At 50.3% G+C, this 19150-nt stretch overlaps 1 protein-coding gene across 1 annotated transcript in view; it reads right to left on the bottom strand.

Moving 5' to 3' along the window:
* Positions 1-19150, bottom strand: part of LRRC75A (leucine rich repeat containing 75A) — a 46775-nt gene extending 27625 nt beyond the window's left edge. Inside the window, exons 1-2 of the mRNA XM_021415832.1 lie at positions 18850-19150; positions 4233-4361 (exon numbers count right to left, since the gene is read on the bottom strand). Coding sequence (XP_021271507.1) covers positions 4233-4361; positions 18850-19110 — 390 coding nt within the window. The 5' untranslated portion in view covers positions 19111-19150. The remainder of the gene's footprint in view (positions 1-4232; positions 4362-18849) is intronic.

The raw sequence follows: 19150 nt of genomic DNA, 5'->3' as shown, positions 1-19150 counted from the left end.
TAATTGCAAAGTGCAATTGCCTTCAGTGCAATTTTCCCATGTTTCCAAGGCACTCTGCTCAGCTTTAGCTTGTGCACAAAGGCTTTTTAGAACATCTCTCTTTTTTATAAGAGCAGAGGGCACAACCCTTTAAATCGAGATAGAACCAGAGTTGCTAGTGGAGCCTGAGTTTCTCAGCCAGTTTCACACTGCAGGATATTTTAATGTATTGCAGATGTCTTAAATACCCATAAAGAGTGATCTTCAGACTTGGAGCAAAACTGACAAAAAAAAACCCCAAGCCATTAATACAGAATACAATTGACTTAGCTGGATCCTCATCATTCTCTTTGCTTTTATATCAGATTTTTGGGGGATTTATAAGTTTTTGCCTGAATGTCCCTCAGTGGGTCATCACTTTTTGCAGCTTATCCTACTACAGAAATTAGTGTGACGTCAGAAACATGTCAGACAGTTTGAATTCAAGGGCAAATACCAACAAATATGGTGGAGGAATTGGGTTACGAGCTTAGTTATGGTGGTCATGTTATTCCAGTTATATTGGCTCTGTATAAGCTGAGTTTGTTAATACAGACTCACCCAATGTCACAGCACACAGTGCTGTAAATAAGAGGAAAGATGCTCATAGTACTTTCAGCACGGCTCCATCAGAAATAGCATGCTTTAAAAATGCAGGGCATCAAAACCCAACATCATCTGTAAGTCAAATCCTCATACCCCAGGGCTGAAGATGAAATAGACCATTTCAATCATGTCGTGATAACTACAGCTTCTTTATGCACTTTTTCTTGCTTTCATGGTTGGCGATCCGTATAATCAAACCCACACTGCAAACTTGATCAATTTAGAGCTCACTCAGGAAATCTGAGCCAGGGACACATGGATTCTCAAATGACACAAAGTGAACAAGAAAAAAGATCTTCACTCTATCCGGCCCTGCACAAGCAAACTCTGTTCTGCTTCCCATCTCAGCCTATCACCTCCCTATTTTCAGTGAGGAGACAGAAGACCACATTTTCATGTCGACCTATTTGTCCATATCCAGCACCCTACAAATGGGGCTCCATCTTACACCTCTCTTGTCAATGGGGTTGCAGAGGAGCAGTCAGGCAAAGCTGAGTTGGGAATAGGGTTTTCCTCAGCTGCTTTGCCAGCCCTTGGCACCACCATGGGCAGAAACGTCTTCCTGCAAGGCCAGCCATGGGATGGGAATAAGCAAAACCAACACTTCATCTTGCATTTACTCCAGCTTCTCCCCAGCACCTGTAAGAGCCAGAGCAACCATTGCCCCAAGGCAGCAAGGGGAAAAGCAGCTTTCCCCCAGGGCTTCGCTGCCTGTTCCCCCTCAAGCCCTGCTTGGTGCTTATCCCACATCCAACAAGTCCTCAAGCAGAGGAAAGCCTGACTCACTCGCTATCACGGTCATCAGTCATCCATACATGTGGCTGCAGTCTATGGAAAAAAGAAACCGCTTTAATTTTCCAATAGTTTATGGCCAGATATTCCTGTTGGCAAAAAGAGCAGTTTTTTAAAAAAAATTTTATTTTTATTTTTTCTTTGCAGGGGCCCTTTGCTCCTTGCACATTTGTGTTTTCAGCTCCTTTGCCTGGAACAAACCTAAATGGCTATAGGGAAGATCTGGGGCATTGAGCAGCCCATGCCCTGTGGTATTGCCACCACTCTTTTTTCCATTTCCCCATTCAGACGATGACCCTGGACAGAAAGACATTGCACCAGAGTGGCTGCAGTGCTGCTGTCACCTCTTGAATCCATTGGGGTTTGGCAATGGGGTGGCTGCAGGCTGTGCCCAGAGCAGCAGAACTGCATTCCCAAGCATTGCGCTGGCTCCTCGCCATGGTGCTGGGGAGAAAGAGAAACTGCAAGATAAAATACACAGCCCCAAGGCCAGGGCTGTGGGGAAGGAAACATTTGTTCAAGTGTCTTTGATTGTATGCAAACGTTGGTCAAATTGCGTTATTCGTCTGCAATAGAGGACTGAACAAATCCAGCTCTTGACCTCCAGGGGATCCAGAGGAAAGCTGGGGCTCCTCTAGCAAAAGTCACCCAAGCTCCAGCACTTCGGGGACCTCACAAGTGCAGAGCTCAGCCCGTGCCCAGCCCATGCTCCAAATACATGGCGATCCCTACAAGAGCAAACCCGAAGGGTTTCCAGGTTTGAGCTCTCCAGCCTCCCCCAGTCCAGGCTCAATGTCTCCCTCACTGCTGGTTTGAATTTGCTTGCTGGAAGCAGGAGCTGCTCAGCCACGTCAGAGAGCCCAGGCCAACTTTTCCTGGCCATGCAAAGCAGAACGTGTTTACCTAGAGCTCGGAAAAACCCATTCGGCTTTTGTTTTAGCTGGGAGGAGAGGCCAAGGGGTCACCTTTAAGCTAAGGTGGTATAAATAGAGGCTGAGTATTGGGGTCTGCATCAGTCCAAGCTTCCCATCTCCCTACAGGCAAGTTCACAGCTGCCTCATCCTATATTCATATATAGGAGATATAGGATGTATGTATATTTGTGCCAGGGGATGCTATGGATACCTTTGGCTCTTGGCCCCAAGAGTTCCCTTGCTCTCGTGTGGGGCTGCCAAATCTCTGCCAAAGAAACATGGGAAGAGCAAGAGGCCTGGAGTCAAAGGGCTGGAAAGCAGCCCAGGTGGTGAAGGCATGCACCCTGTTGGAGGACTTGAAGAAAATTGGAGGGGATGAGGACCACGTGCATTCAGCGAGCAGCATCTCGTGCAGAAGAAGAGACCCACTGCTGCATGAGCTGCCATTTAAATATGTTTAAAATCACTTTCCCCCATTTTTCAGCAGAGGTGAAGGTTATTATTAAGTGAAACATCCACAAGAAATAGCAGTGAGTGAATCTCATATGTTTTGCAGGAAATGAAAGAGCCAGCACTAACAGTGAGCAGACAGGAGCAATGGTGCAGGTCCAGCTCAGACCCCTGCCCGGCAACACCAGCACAACAATCCTATGGATGATCCCTTCCCAAAAACAGCTTACAAAAGCAGAGGATGCATGTGCAGGGGATACAGAGCACAACACGTGTGTTCTTGGCAGAAATTCAGAGGCCTGATGAGCTCATGCAGAGAGACATGTAGCCTCTTCAGGAGCACTGGGACAACATCTGGGGTGCACAGGGCGGTCCCCATGCCGGGCTGGGTCTTGCTCTCATGTCCCCCCGGCTGTCCCCCACAGCCCTGTGGGACCTATTGGAATGCAGATGTCCCACCAGGACACCCCTAATTCTTCCTATACTCAGCGGAAAGCATCCCTCAACCTCTCCCTACAGCTCACATCATTTCTTTTAAACTCAATTTGATGCACGACACATTGCCAGGACACTGCATGTCGTTTTAACAGAGCTGTGCCATCCTCCCAAATTTACAGGTAGGGGATTGAGGACGGGAGATTAAACCCCCGGATCCGCTGCCACCCACGTCTCCTGCGATCATGTCTGGTAGCTGCTGGTCTTCCCTCCTCCTCTCTCCCCATTATCCATTGCATTCTGAGCAATCAGACGCCTCGTAACACTCTTAAGCCTACGCTGTTTTCTGGATCAGACACTGACAATATTGCTTATTTAAAAGGAAAGCCTGGAGAGAGAGAAAAACCCTAATTATCCAAACAGCCAGCGGCCACGACACAGAGTCACATTTATCATGGAAGGGAAGTGAGCCAGCATGGGATTTCCAAAAGCCCATACACTTGTACTGCTGCCAGGGAGCAAATGGGGCTGAGAGGTTTGAAACCCCCCATCTGCGTGGGGCTGTGCTCATGGCAGAGCCCAACCAGCAGCCCACGAGCTGGGCTTGTTTGGAAACCTGGCCTTGCAGCGCAGCCAAGGACTCTCTTTGTCTTTTGGGGTCACAATAAATATTACACAAGGGCGAGGAAGGATCTGGTGTCCTTGCAAGGCAGAAAGTGTTCCCAGCGGGACAAGTTCTTTAGCACAGAAATGAGTCAAAGAAAGCAGAGATAACTTGCAAAACTAAGTGCCAAGACCCAAAGGACTCACGTAAGGTTAATGTCACTACGGTAGCTGGAAAGCCCATTATCCTGCAATCAAACCACAGTGTCTGAACACATCCTTTCTGCCCAAAGACCCACCAACACTGAATTAAAGAGGATGCCTTCTGCCTGGCACTTGGCAAAGCCCTACACTCCCGGTGGATATGTTTCCCAAGCCAGCAGCTGTGGGCTGTGACGATGCTGCGTTACCTACCGGTTTGGGGCAGTGGATGTACCTAGCAAGGCTGATGATCAGGTCATGAGTGATTGGATCCACCAGATTCCGAAAGCTGGCGTATCGGTAGAGGACATCATCCAGAGAGGTCGACTCCATTCCTAAATCCTGTAGAGACAGGGTACAGGAGCAACATTAGGCACACTACCAACCCCAGTGGCTAGCGCAGATCTAAAATTTACCTTCAGTGATGGTCATAGAATCATTGAGGATGCAAAAGACCTCTAAGATCATCAAATCCAACCACCAATCCACCCTCACCATGCCTGTTAAACCACAGGAAGGGAAGAATGAGCCTAAATTTGCAGCAAGGGAAGCAGAAGGATAAACTCAGGAGCTGTGGGTTGATGAAGCGCTGGAGCTGACTGGGGAAGGGTGGAGGCAGGGATGTGTCAGGAGCAGTTCAGATGGAGCTGATGCTGCCCTGGGGAGGGTCAGACCTCCTGAGGGCCCCTCCAAGGCTATTTTCTCTGATTCTCAATCTTTAGACATAATAATTTCAGGAATTTTGGCAGAGAACTCATCATTCTGTGAAAGACATTAGCGTGCAGGGACGAGGAGAGGAAGGGTTATATATAGTGTATTCCATTTGCTTCAAGTATGTTATCTCCACAGTGTTTTTCTCCTCAAAATCTGGGGGTACAACAGCACTCGGATGAACACACAATCCAACGAGGTCTTTCCTGACACCCCAAGAACTGAACAGCTCCCCAAGAAGCCTCACAGTAGAGATGCAGCCTTTACCCATACAAACACAATACGGTTGGATGCGAAGAGCATGAGGACCCCAAAGTCAACTCTTCCAGCCCCTGTCCTCACAGCAATGTGGGTCAGACCTGGGGATCTTAGAGGTCTTTTCCAACCTTAATGATGCTATAACTGAGCAAATACCAGATCAGAGATGGATGTGCAAACAACCCTACCATAGGGGCTGATTTTGGGGCTAGGCAGCAGTAAACCCGCACATGTTGCTTTCAACTCACTGGGATCTTTCAGGATCACACCAGGCTTAGCATCTCACCATTTTCCTTTGAGCATCTCAGAAAGCTGACAGTTTTCAGCTAAGATTAAAACACAGAACCAACCAATCTGAGCCTTTCTCTCTCCTGGGAGAGCTCACATCTTTCACATGGAGCTTCCCCTCCTCCCTCCCCATACACATTCCTTACATGCAGATGTCTTTCTCAGCTGCTCCCTAAATCTCTGCCACACCAGCACTGTCTCTTCCCACCACATGTAATATTTTAAAGCCACTCAAGGCTGAAACTTGTCCGAGGCCAAGCGATGAGCTCATCTGCAATTTAATAACTTAGCACCAGCTCGTGCTGTCAGCAGCAAATCACAGATCACGAACTTGGGAGAACACGCCCAGCATCTGGCTCCAATCATAGGGGCTTTTACAGCACGTTCCCTTTCCCAAGAGGACCCTTACCTGGATAGCAAGAGCAGCTTTCAAATTGGAAGGGTATATGGGTGAATAACGGTGGCATTTGTGATCCAACGAGACTACAGCTATCCGGGTTTTGGCTGGAGGGGTGTTTTTCTAGCATACGCCCAAAGAACTGAGCAGGGCTGAGATGGTTTGAGGACGGTTTGTGGCAGGAGAGGGGATATCTACATCCCTGGTACCCCCAAGGGCCCCAGCAGGAGGGGACCAGAGGAGATCTCAGTGTCTTGTCCATGCACAACCAACAGCCCTGTGCTGAGGTCCAGGTCAAGATCCTGGCTGAAAGCACAGCCCTGCTCAGCTCATCCTCCCTGCCCTCACCCAAGCCCTTCCTGAAAATTCTATGACTTATTTCAAGCTTCGGGAGGCCAAGAGAAAGCCAAGCTCCCTTCAGTCCCTGGGGGTGGTTTGCCAGCTGAGCCAAGAATGTGGGATCACAGCCCCCTGACACCAACCACTGCAATGTGAACACAGTAGAATTACAAATATATTAAATAAATAAACAAATAAAAAATAATAATAGCAATAGGCCGTGAAGAAAGCAGGAATTTAACTCGTAAGTGCAGCAGGAAGAAACAACGCCTCCTTCCAAAGCATCCAGCAAAGGAAAATTCCTGGGCACAGCAACAAGAGGCACCACAGAACCCGGTTCTGTTGGAAATCCAGCTGACCTGGGTCCCCCCTTTTGCAAGCAACCACCAAGAAAAAACCCAAATCACTGCCCAAAACCCAAACTCAGAGCTCACCATTGCCTTCCCCAGGCAAACACTACATGAGCAATGCCATTTTCCCCATGAAAAAAGGAAAAATAAATGCAAGCGAGGCATTTGGGAGCCATAACCCTCATTTATCTTCCCCTATCACTAGGCACAACGACTTGCTGTTCCCCTCCTGCTGCCTGTCAGGAACTGCAGCACAGCGGTCAGCTCTCAGAGCTCCACAACCCAGCATCGTGGGATACTCCCTGAGCCACCAGCAACCATAAGCACTGGAAACCAAGCATGTTTTTCTCTTATTAAACCATCGATCACCGCAAATTGAATCACAATTAGAGGAAAATTCAGCTGGTTCATGAGAGAAGTCGTGCAATAAAGCGTGCTGCTCGGTTGCTGCCTTTATTAACTCAAAGGGAATGCAGTTAGCGGGTGCCCAAATGAGGTTACTGTGCAAAACACCGCCCAGACCTCCTGCTATCACTGCTGCTCATAAATAGCCCCAGAGCTGCTATTTTGGCAAGGACCCCTTCCAGCACCAGGCCTTATCTCCACCACGAGTGTAAAGAATTGCTGAGCAGAGAGGTTGTATTATAAACAAGCAGCGAGCATGGAGGAAGAGAAGGACTAATACTGCATGCAATCCATCGTCCATGGCAACTTATCTGGGGGAAATGACTGCATGAGGTGGGCATCAGTGAGGCTGGATCAGAGATGGGCATGGGAGATGGGTTACACTTGGTGAGAGCTGCACAGAGGCAGTGGGGCTGTTTTGTAGGGGGAGAATGAATGGAGTCCAGCACCTGCGTCAACCCCATCCACCCCATAACCATCCCCATAGAGAAAGGTGTTGCAAATTTGTTTGTAACGCACAGGACTGGTGCAAAACTGAAGTTTAAGTACATGGATATTTTCTGCTTCAGAGAGCAAACGTTGTTTGGGAACCAATGATTGCTCATCCAACCTCAAGTGAGGGTACGTTTAGAGAAGAGTCAATGTTTAAGGGAGGAAGTAAACATTTGCCTGGCAGATTGACTCCAATAATAAATAGTGGCAGCTCAACCCCTCTTCAAGAGGCTGCGAGTTTGGAAAGGCGGAGAGACGGATTAATGGGCAGAGATATGATGCCGCCATTCCAATAATAAACAGCTGTGAACAAGAGATTTGCTGAAGAATGCGCCACATTTATTTTAAACTGCGAGGCAAATGTAATTACCCCAATTGGAGTTTGGCCAGACCACAGCTAGAAGACTTTTTCAGGAAAGTGCCTGTGGATACTTAATGAGGATGGATAGCCTCAGTTGCCCATCCCATCTTGGTGTACAGTGGGGTCCCAGTTTTCAAAAGCTTAGAAACACCACTCAGGGAAGGAAAATCCAAATCAAATAACTCAGGTCCATATTGTAGGGCAGTGGCTGACCCCATGCAAGAACAGAGTTCTCCTCCCTGGAAAAGGGATCTGAGATCTCAGCTGGAAAATAGAGCTGCAGGACGGGATGCATCTCATCTCCTGCCAGGTGAGGATGCAGCCGCGTCACATCGCCCCGATCTGCTGCCAGCTCGTGTTAAGCCGATGATTCACCCTGTTCCGAGCAGCTGGGCTGAGTCAGCCCCTGGATGTGGCTGTCTCTATCAGTTAGCCGCCAAGAAAAGCCCCTCTAATTAGCTTATCTGAGACAGTTCAGGCAATCGAAGCAGGAAAATCCCACTTGTGCTGCTCTCACCTTTGTTTTCCGGCCTAGGAAATGCACAGCTCAACTCCCACCTCCTCCATCCAAGAGCAACCCCAGCTGTTTTGCAGCTGGCCATTCACCAGTACCAGGGAGGTTTTGGGGTTCCATTAGGTCCCCATTGTTTTGCTGGAGGCAAGCTGGAGCTCAAACATCTCCTGTGTTTGGGAGGGGACAAGAGATGCCTTACGGGCAGTCAACACTTTCATTTACGTATGTAGTTCTTGTCTCCATATGCACTGAATACTCACACATCTTTGCAATGAGTATTTACAGAAAAGGGGAAGAGGTTTCCAAGCAGAATACAGATGTCAGATGGGGAGGAATCATTCTCTCCATAACTTCCCTGGTGCGGGCACACAGCGAGCCATTCCCCATAGAGAGGCGTCCACCATTGCATGCGTTCCCATTGGAAATTACAGCACATGCTATGACTGATGAGAGTTGTCCAGCCTCAGTAATGGATCCAGCAGGCAGCCAGGATGAGTGACTGCTGTCTGTCCACCCTTCCACCCCTCTGTCCTTCCCCAAGGAACCCCAAAGATCAGCCAGTTTCCTCCGACCATGGGAAAGGAGGGCAATAATCCGAGATTATGGGCAATAATCTCGATGGTAATTAAGGTCCCAGAAATTTTGGGGAATTGGTGTCAGGGGAAGGAGCTGGGGAAGGAGCTGAGGGGAAGGACATCCCACATGGCAGCAGATGGACAGATACCAGGACAGATGGCCCACAGCTGGGCCAGATGTTACACAGCTGCTGTCAGGGTTGCCCAGCTGGGACCTCAAGGAAGACACTGGGAGAAGCTGGGTTTCCCAGAGCCGAGGTTCTGATCAGCCTGCAGGAAAGCCAGCCTCACTGGCCCTGCATTGTCCCCAAGTTGTGCCTGAAGTCCCATGCACCTTGCGTTGAACCTACAGCATCAATATTGCCATGTCACTGGGGGCCTCTTGGACCTTCCCTAGTGCCCAGAAGAAATCAATCCCTTCCTGCACATATAATAGGGACTTGCAATCCAATAACAGCTATCTAAAACCTGGTTTCACTTCCAAGCCCTGGGTTGATTATTATTGCATTAGCTACAGAGGGATGTATTGTTACTGTTCAGTAAATGCAAGCTGTGCTTCAAAGGGACCAAATTTCAGTAGTGGAAGACTATGCAAATGCTTTGACAATTGCACTGGGATCCTCCAAAGCAGATAGGTGCTAAAACAACCCCCAAAATCTTCCCAGAATCACAGAATTGTAGGGGTGGGAAGGGACCTCTGGAGATTATCTAGTGCAACCCATGCATGAGCAGGTTCCCTATCAATCCTATTGGTACAGGCTTTAGTAAAAATGAGCATCGCTGATTCTTCAACACATCTCACACCAGAGAAGGCTCTTCAAGGGAAGTCATTGAAAGCAATGCTCAGAGAGAGGGACCTGGAATTGAGATCAGACCCCCTCAGATGGCAACCACCTATTCCACATCAAGGATGGAGCCTATTTCTGTGCTGGGTGCCTTCCCATTGGGTAGAACAGCAATGGAGCAAAACAGGCAAATCCCACAGCACCAGCTCATTTTCTTACTCAGGACAGAGCAACAGGAATGGAGTAAATGGTTTCCACAGTTTCTAATGGCTTGCCAAGGAGGCCAGTAGAGCACATGTAATTAATAAGGATAACATGAATTTCAGTTCTTTCATTTGCAAATCCAGCATCATGGCTAATCTCAAGCATGGACAAAGTCCATTAATAAAGCAGGCTCTTGTAACGGGATTCAAAGCAACAGCAAATTAATATATAACACCCTTGTATGGTGGAATAGCCTATGCCTCGCATAACAATCAGAGTAACTGTACTGCTGGGTATTTATATGGAGACACACTCAAGATCAGCCCAGGCCACCTAAGGAGTTCAGCAGGATGTGGTCAGGTTGAACTTCCCAGCAGTAAACCCCGATAAACATGAGCACAGAGCAGTTGCAGCGCAGAGAGGACAACCAGGGAGGTCATTATTTCACATGCAGGGCTGGCACTGCTAACGTCACCACCCAAAAAATATCTATCATGTGCCATCCTGTCTTCATGGGAACGACAAGAAGAGGCTTCCCAGATCGCTTAGTATTGGTAGCAATCCAGTGCTTTGTTTTCACTCCGCCCACGGCCAATGGAAAATTAACAATATATTAATATACACTTCACTTTTCCCAGCTCAGCATGACAGCACCCGGCCCTGGGGCTCCTCTCCTGTGGTTTATCTCTGCAGCCTGTTGGTTCTCCCCAAGAGGTCCGCAGCACCGCACGATTTCCCCTTTACATGCATTTCTTGCATTGCTAATTCCTCCTCCCCAGGCCTCCATGTGAAGCCTCTGGGTCCTTCCCATGGGGTAAGAGCTGCCGTCCTCTTGGGAGGGCACTAAGAAACATCAAAGTTTCCCCTGATTAAAAAAAAAAAGCAAATATTTCTGATTTGACAGTCAGTTTCAGCACAGGTTTTGATCCTTGCAGCTCTGTTGCAAATCCCCTTCCACCCATTCACCATTACTTGGGTGCAAGAAGAGGACCAGAAGGACACACTCCCCCACACTTCCCATTGGGAAGGCAAAGCCCTCAGCCTCCATGTCCTGGGCTCTATTCCTCTTCCCCCATAACCTTACACCACCCCAGGAGCAGAAATGTTGCCAGTAAAGGAGAACCTGATCCCATCCTACCCTGTGGGTGGCTTAGCCGTCCTGGGAAACCCAACCAGACCCCACGAGATGCTGCAGCCGAGGGATATTACCACAGGTGCTAGAACAAAGCCTTCAGCTCCCAGCTCCCACCACATCCCCAACAGTATGAGCTGGCAACATTTAGTTTCCAACTCCGAAATAGCCAACACTAATAGTTCAGACTGCCAGCTTTTCCTGAAGTTAGCAACAAGAGGAAGAAGAACCCGAGAAGCCTTCAGGACACGGGATCAACTTCTTCACAGTGCTTTCCAGATACAACAGCAGGGCTGAATAAGCACTGAAATTTGATGCAAGACAATGAGCTGAGCAGGAGCAGAGCCAGGATGAGCTCATTGCACGGCCCCAGCGCCGGCCGAGCCTTCCCTCGCTGCTCCCACCGAGACAGCCATGACCCTGGGCTGAAACGTCTCTGTTGGCCATGAACAGCCAATGGTAAATGGGAAGTGACCTCAGCATTAGGTCCACGCTGAGACGTGAGTAATTGCCACCAGAGGATCATAAAATGGTTGGGTCGGGAGGAACCTCAAGGTCCATTCAGCCCCACCCCCTGCCTACTGAGGGACATGGTTAGTGGGCATGGCGGTGATGGGCTGACGGTTGGACTTGGTGATCTGAGAGGTCTTTCCAACCTTGATGATCCTGTGACTTGTTCTAAGTACCCCACCAGCCAGCCAGAGGTCAGGATCCAGGCAGGTCCCCAGCAATGCTGTCCCCGTTGATGCTGGCCCCATTGCTGTTGTCCCCAGTGAGCACATGGAAATCCGCACTCAGCTCCTTTGGCACGCAGGCACGTGGCACAGCAGTGGTTATTTGCCTCAGGAATGCAGGAGCAAAGCACAGGGATAAAAGCCCTCACAGTGCAACCATTGTCCAGAGGCTGGAGGTGAGGTTTTGGCTGCTCACAAGAATGCCCATGTCATAGAAATGGCATTTTAATCCTTCATGTCCAATTACACAGACGTTGTTGCGGTGTTTTTTAGGATGCTGTAAATGTAAATAAGAAGGATATCAAGCTGCTGGGGGTGGAGGAATCTTCCAGAGGGCTGCAAGCCCAGCAGTGAGGTGCCATTGCTCCCCTGAAATCGAGGGCTGCAGAATGCCCTGGGACTGCAGGAGCAGTGCTTAATCCCTTCGGGGTCACTGCAGGTTTCCATAGCTTTGCTCCAGCATTATTGCTGCAGGGAGGTGCGAGCAAACATGAGTCCTTCTTGAGAATACATTAGATTTACACAGTGCAGAAACACCGAAAGGGATTTAGAAAAAAAATGGCTTTCAGGAGAGGAGTTTTGCTTATTTATTTTCTTTGTGTTTGTGGAGAACAGCAGCTGATGGGCACGAGATGACAGCAACACACACAGAGATTCCTCGCCACGTTTCAGGGCATTAATCTCAGCCGAGCTGCTGCTGTCTGCTGAGCGGGGGAGGGTGCGTGGGTGCAGCCGGGCTGCCCCGAATTCCCTCTGCAGCTACAGAGTGGGAGGGAAAGCAGCCTGCCACCGAGCAAGCAGTGCCATGTACCAGGACACTGCAATGAAAGCAGTCACTGCCTGCATAAGAGCAGGGAATCACAGTGCTGGGCACTGCATTGACATTGCAACAGTTCCAGGTCGATGCACCCATGATGTTTAGAGTGATCCTAACACCCAGAGCAACCTTACATCTTAAGGCAGTAGGCAGCCTGGCAGCAGTCATCTCATCAGTCTCAATCATTCGTGGCAATGAGGGACATGGTTAGTGGGCACGGTGGACATAGGTTGGGGTTGGACTGGATCATCTTAGTGGTTTTTCCCAACCTTAATGATTCTGTAATCTCTCAGCCCAGCAGAGCTGCTGCAAGTGGGAACAGAACACCCATGGACTTTCATCCAACGAGCACTGGGTCAGGGTCTTTGCCAAACCCACTGCAATGCGAGCTCTATGCCATGAACAAAACCTGCGACCTGCTTGGACCACCCACCCTGGGGATGCTCTGCTCCTGGTACTGAAGATTCTGAAGAGCATTCTGCATTTGGATTATAAACATCGCTTTTAAGTGAAGAGAGGATGGAAAGCACAGCCCAGCTCCCTGCAATCGAGAGAAGAGAAGGCGACGGCAGCAGGCAGAGCACAACACCTGCAATAAGCCGTGCTGAATGCTCTTCATTCCTCTCCAAAGCTCTCCTGCATGGACAGGCTGTACTAACGCAGCCCTCTGCTCAATTTGCTGGACAGGCAGGCTGTAATTCTCATTACACAGGTTGGTAATGACCCCCATAACAAGGCAGTGATTTTGTCAGCCAAGGTGAGGGTTTCTCTGAAAGCAGCCTGAGATAAGAGACATGCTGATGGGGAAGGCGATGGTGGAGGTGACAGCTGCAGCAGGTTAACCCCACTTTTCATAGGGTTCTCTCAAAGCCTCCCAGTTTTCTGAAAGGACCTGTCAGCACTTCAATTTGCACCGCTAAGAACTGGCAACCTTGTACCCATACATACGTATATACATTTTTATATATATTGTCGAGTGAAAATGCCATTTACTCGAAACCACGTGTGTCAAACCAGCAATTGAAGAGGCTGCCTGTGGAAGTGGTGGGGTCACTGTCCCTGGGAGTGTTCAAGAAACATAGAGATGTGGCACTGAGGGACGTGGTCAGTGGGCATGGTGGGGTTGTCTTGGGGATCTGAGAGGTCTTTTCCAACCTGAATGATTCTATGATGACAAGCTACAGTCAGTTTGCCTCAAATACCCATCATACTTTGAGATTTTATCAGATCAAATCCCATTAAAATACTAATTTTCTGTGTTTTGAACTCTAGTTTTCACCTCCACGTAACTCGAGTTGCAAACAGAACATAAACACCAACAATCAGTCATGTAAACCCAAAAATCACCACTCCCCACCAGAACAAAGCTACACACCACTCATCACACAGCCGCCAGCTGCCTGCTCAGGGAAGGAAGCACCATGTTGCTCTCAGTAGAATACACCTTTTACAACCAAACAGGAAAACATCCTCTTGCTTAAAGGATAACCAAACAATCCTACCCTTAAAACCAGGCCCAGATCCCAAACTCCAACCCCAGTGCACCCCACCATGCCCACTGACCACGTCCCTCAGTGCCACATCTCCACGCTTCTGGAACACCTCCAGGGACAGTGACACTTCCCCCTCCCTGGGCAGCCTGTGCCACTGCATCACCGCTCTTTGGAGAAGAAATTCTTCCCAATATCCAACCTGAGCCCTGACGAGAATGCTGACCCAGGCTCTCTACCAGCTGAGTAAGAAGGAGAGTTGTCCAGGTTGCGGTCTTCAATGTCAGCAGAGAAAACGTCATGAAGAAACATGGAGTTTGCCCCTGCTCAGGCTCTCCTCGCACTGTCCTCACAGCAAATGGAGCCCGCCTGGGTGCACTGCATGTGTTGCATTAATGCATCCCCCAACACCCTGATTTCTATGCATGTGCTTCCTGATCCTGCTGGAGGCAGAGGGAGTTGGGGTACTGAGCCCACAGTGAGTGCATCGCATCTGCCCTCCCTCCCTCCATGTACCTCAGAATCCCACATTTTTCTCAGGACAAGCAGCAGGAGCCCCCTCGCAGGGCTTTAATTAAACTTGGGCTGCTCTGATGCCGAGCAGACAGCGGGGCACATCCACCCGCGCATCCCATGGGGAAAGGGAAGAGAACAGAAGGAACCACAATGGGAAAGCAAAGAAGCAGAGAAAGGACAGTGCAAGAGAGCAGCTTGCAGCAGAGCACAGCGAGGAGACCAGAGCTGTTATCAACTGCTGTCAATGCTTCCAGCAGCCTAAGGGTTAAAAATAACTGCAGGGAGCACTGGTTTCATCAGCAGCTGCGACCAGAGGAAACCAAGCAGCAGTGTGGAGCTCAGGGGCCTCTCTGGCTGTGTTGCCCAATTTCCACCTCGCTGCGTCACAGCCATTGGCGACAGCATCCCCAGCCCAGTGCCACCAACTTCCTCCTCCTGTCCCCAGTGCTCAGTGCTCCTGGGGCAGAAGCAATGCTGCTGGGGTCCGGCAGCAACCTGGGGGCTGCAGGATGGATGATCCCCAGGGCTGGCATATGGGGATGTGGGTAGGCATGGCACATCCAAGTGGGGACATTTAACTGATTGTGGCACCTGTGGGGCTGAAGTCATGCTTCACTGAAAACCATCCCCTTCATCCTGCCGGCACCTACAATCGTGGCCAGTTCATCAGACACAGCTACGCCATGCAACAGCATCTGCCTCCCCTAAAAGGCAACTGGGGAAGGAAATAACCTGGGAACAATCTGACCCACCACAACCGATCCCAATGCACTTCTCTGCCAGCCTCCCTCTGCAAGCCAAGAGCAGAGCTCTGAAACACAACCAAAAAGCAGATGGGGAGGGACTAATTAAGTAGCAAAACACCACTTAGAACAGCCAACAATAAACACACAGCTGAAACAGAGCTCTGAAGTCACCCGTGCCCTGCTCCAAGGAAGGCTGCTAAACCCAATCCCAGTGTCGCTGCCTTCCCCCAGTGCACCAAACCATGCTGAGACCCAAAGTCCCAGGGAAGGGGAAGGGCTCAGCGGGTACCAGACCACAGTTAGCCCCATCTCATTCCTCCAGACCAAAGCTTTTGGTGTCTCTGATCCCTCTCCCCAGCCCCTCTGCAACCCACGACCACCCCAGTGTCAGCAAGAAGCCACCTCACAACTCACGAAGCTTTGCCACACCTTGGACCTTGCAGTTTGGCTTCCATCCATCTTCTCCCTCCTGATGCTTTATGGGAACGCTTTGCCCCGATCTCCCCTTTTATTTCATTTCTAGCCCCACTGTGCCCCACACAGGTGATGGCTGAGCCCTTGTGAGAGCGGCACGCAGAGCCAAAACCAATGGCAAATTCCTCGAGTGAGACGTAATGTGCTGGGAAGCGCCTCACCACTTCGCTTGGGAAAACGATCCGTTTGGCAGCCGAGAGGAGGAAAACATGCTTTGTTTTACAAATCCTCTCCCCAGCAGGAGAGACACTCCCAGAATTTAATATACTGACAGTGCTTGGCTGCTTTAACCACCGAAACCCAAGAGAGCTTCAAAAAAGAGAAAAAGCACAAAGCGATGCTCTGTGTAACACAAAAGCCCATCATTTCCTGCAGTGGGTGATGGGCACAGCCATCCACCGGCACAGTTCTCCCACCTGTGTGAGATGTTGGGGTTAGGGTGACGGGTCCAAGATTGGATCAAAGGTTTTCCCAAGTGCCGACACCTCCATCAACCCAGTTTTCACCATCTCCCTATGGGAACTCCTTATGGGAAACCAGAGAAGCTCATAGAATGAGGTCAAAGGGGACCTCAAAACCCACCCTGTGCTGACCAGCCTTGGGCTGGTTGCCCCCCACCAGCTCAGGCTACCCAGAGCCCCACCCATGGCCTTGGGCACCGCAAGGGATGGGGCACCTACAGCTCCGGGCAGCAATGCCAGGGCCTCCCCACCCTACTGAGTAAAGAATGCCAACAGGTAAAGCTAGGAAGGTGCCTTGCAGCAGAGAAACTGGATCCAGCAGAAGGATTATCGCCATGAGAAACCAGCGGCCCCATCCCATCGACTGGGAGGTTCTTGTGGTCATCACACCCCAAGCATTGGCCTCACTGCAATGAAAGTGTTCCAATGTATTTCCACTTCTCCCCAGATGCATTTAACTGCCAAAAGCAAACTATGCGCAGCACAGGAGGAGGGCTTACAAGAAAACACACGTCATCAAAAGAGGGCAGAGGACAATGCTTTTCGGGGAGGAGATTTTAATTCTTCAGCTCGGGCTTGGGGTAGACCTGCAGGCTCCGAGGAGATGACAGTATTATCAGCACAGAGGAAATAATGAGAGGGATCTCCAGTGAAGGAACCATCAATATATCAGACTAAGCAAAAGGAGCATGGAAGGCTTGGGTTGGGAGGGACCTCGGAGATCGTGTCATTCTAAAATGCTTGCCGTAGGCAAGGTGGCCATAAGCAGGGTTTCATTGCCCTGCCCTCTTGCTGATCATTGAACCCAACTTACGGGGGGCTGGCAGGCAGAAGGGGTCCCCACAAGCCTCTTCTTGCAGCCCACGGATGGGGCAAGGAGTTGGGTCAAAGAAAACCAAAAATCTGCTGCCTGCCAGCGCACCCATCCCACTCAACCCAAGGATGGAGCACCTCCAGGAGGCAGGGACACTGCCACCTGCCCCCTCGTTAGCAGGCTGAGCTCACTTCAAAGCTTGATGAAGTCAATTGGAAAGACTCCCAGTGACCTAAAACCACAGTCTCAACACAACTGAGAGCGCTATGTCACTGGGTTTGCTGGAAAATCCCCAATTTCACAGCTTCATCATCATCATCCCCACAGCCAGAGGCAGCCTGACACAGCCCACGGCACCAGGATATGCTCGGCGGGGGCATCCCACGGCTGCTACCTGGAGGCGAGGAATAACGCTGCCTCATTACAAGGTGTTTCAGCTCTATTATAGTATCTAGGACAGAGCGTTCCCTATTTTGACACTCTAAGATCTATTTTATCAGTGGGAGCTCTTCAGAACCGCTTGTGCACAAAGACTGATCTGACTATACCGGGTTCCTCACTTCCATTTTTCAATGGATTTCTAGCTGGAGAGCCCTTTTTTTCCCTAGATAGACAATGGGAAAAACCTGGACCTGAAGCAGAGAGAATATGGGAGTAAATCACACTATTTCACAGGCACACAGATTATTTTTCAGTGGGGGGAGGCAGGTATGATACAAACACCCTCTAAAATTAACACCATCCTGCGAGGATGAAGCTTTGGCATGGATGAGGTGGTGGAACTTTTGGGCATGGAGCTGCTGTCAAATGGGGCGAGGGCACACTCATCCCAAACCAGCAGTGAGGTTCAGAGCCATTCCCATAAAGGACCCAAAAAGAGCGGAAACCATTTGTGTTTCTCAGCTGGGCTGCCCAAAGGCTGGCATTAAGTCATGGATACCACTGGAATGCGGTGAATGGAAACGTGCCTTGGGGTGGGGAGGATGATGGGGTCAGGGATGTGCCCTCAGTGACACATAGAATAGAAATTGAATAGAACGGCTTTGGGTTGGAAGGGACTTTAAATATCATCCGGCTCCAACCCTCTGCCATAGGATTGCCAACCACTACATCAGGTCGTCCATAACTACCTGTGAAAAAGTTAGCAGGACCAGAAAATGGGGTGAAGAAAATGCAAAAAGCAAAACACAAACACCAAAACAAGAACCTCACGGGACCATGGAGCAGCTGTACTTGACATGGATAGGCTGACACAGAGCAGAGCTGTGGGGCCAGGAGCTGCTCCCGATGCCCAGCGAGGAGTGGAGCGCTCCCCAGCTGGTAGAACAGGTTGTGCTGAGCCCTGGGGAGCCGGGCAGAGAGAAACGCAGCTCAGTCTGCTGTCTGTTCGCATGCAAAACGTGCAGTTTTTCAAAGCCCAGCATGCCCCAGAGCCCAGCACTTGGGTCTTGTTATCGCCTTCTATCAGCAGAAATGGTTACACGTAATTTGCTGGATGCAGCGCACCACTGCTCTGTTTGCTCAAATCAACTTTCTGTAGCGCTGCTCCTCGGCTAACGCCCAGCTCAAGCAGAATGCCAAGGGGAAAGGTCTCGGGCTCGGAGCAATTTTCTCCCCACTCCCACCAGCCCCGACCAACGCGAGCAGAACTCCACCAAGCGACGCAGCAAAAAGAACGCGATAAAAAAGCCAACTGCCAACTGTTGGCATCGCTAAGCCTGGAAGAAAAGAGCTGATTCTCCAACGCTGCTGGCTCCAATCGCCTCGGAGCTCTGCAGAGCTGCTTCAAACCAGAGAACTTTTGGAAAGTTGGGTGGGAACCTCCTTGAGTGGGCTGTGCTGCAAAGACCAGATCAGCGCGAGCAGCAAACAGAGGGAGAAAAATGCACCCAGGAAGGCGAAACCTAAATTGGCTTCTCCCCACCCCAAGCAGGCAGCCCCCCGTGGAGAAATCTGTGTGTCCTCACCTGCCGCAGGTGTCTGAGCAGCTCGGTGGCCTCTTCCTGCTTGCCCTGCTTCACCAGCCCCAGCATGTCCTGGATCATGCAGATCCGCCGGTGGTACGGGGGCAAGCTGCCGGCCCCCTTCCCAAACTTCTCACCCGATTTCACCACCAGTGAGGCGAGGAAGTCGCCCCTTTCCCTGGGGGATGTTTTCTTGCGGTGATGGGCTGGGGGGCTCTCCCCGGCGCTGCTCGGCTGGCAGCCCTTGGTCTGCTTGGTGCCCATGGTGCGCTGGTCCCACAGCCTTGGGGCTGCATGCAAAGGT

Source organism: Numida meleagris, chromosome 18 (assembly GCF_002078875.1).
Source record: "Numida meleagris isolate 19003 breed g44 Domestic line chromosome 18, NumMel1.0, whole genome shotgun sequence".
In the NCBI taxonomy this organism is placed as follows: Eukaryota; Metazoa; Chordata; class Aves; order Galliformes; family Numididae; genus Numida; species Numida meleagris.
Note: the sequence above shows the minus strand (reverse complement) of the source record. Positions and strands in the feature narration are given on the sequence as shown.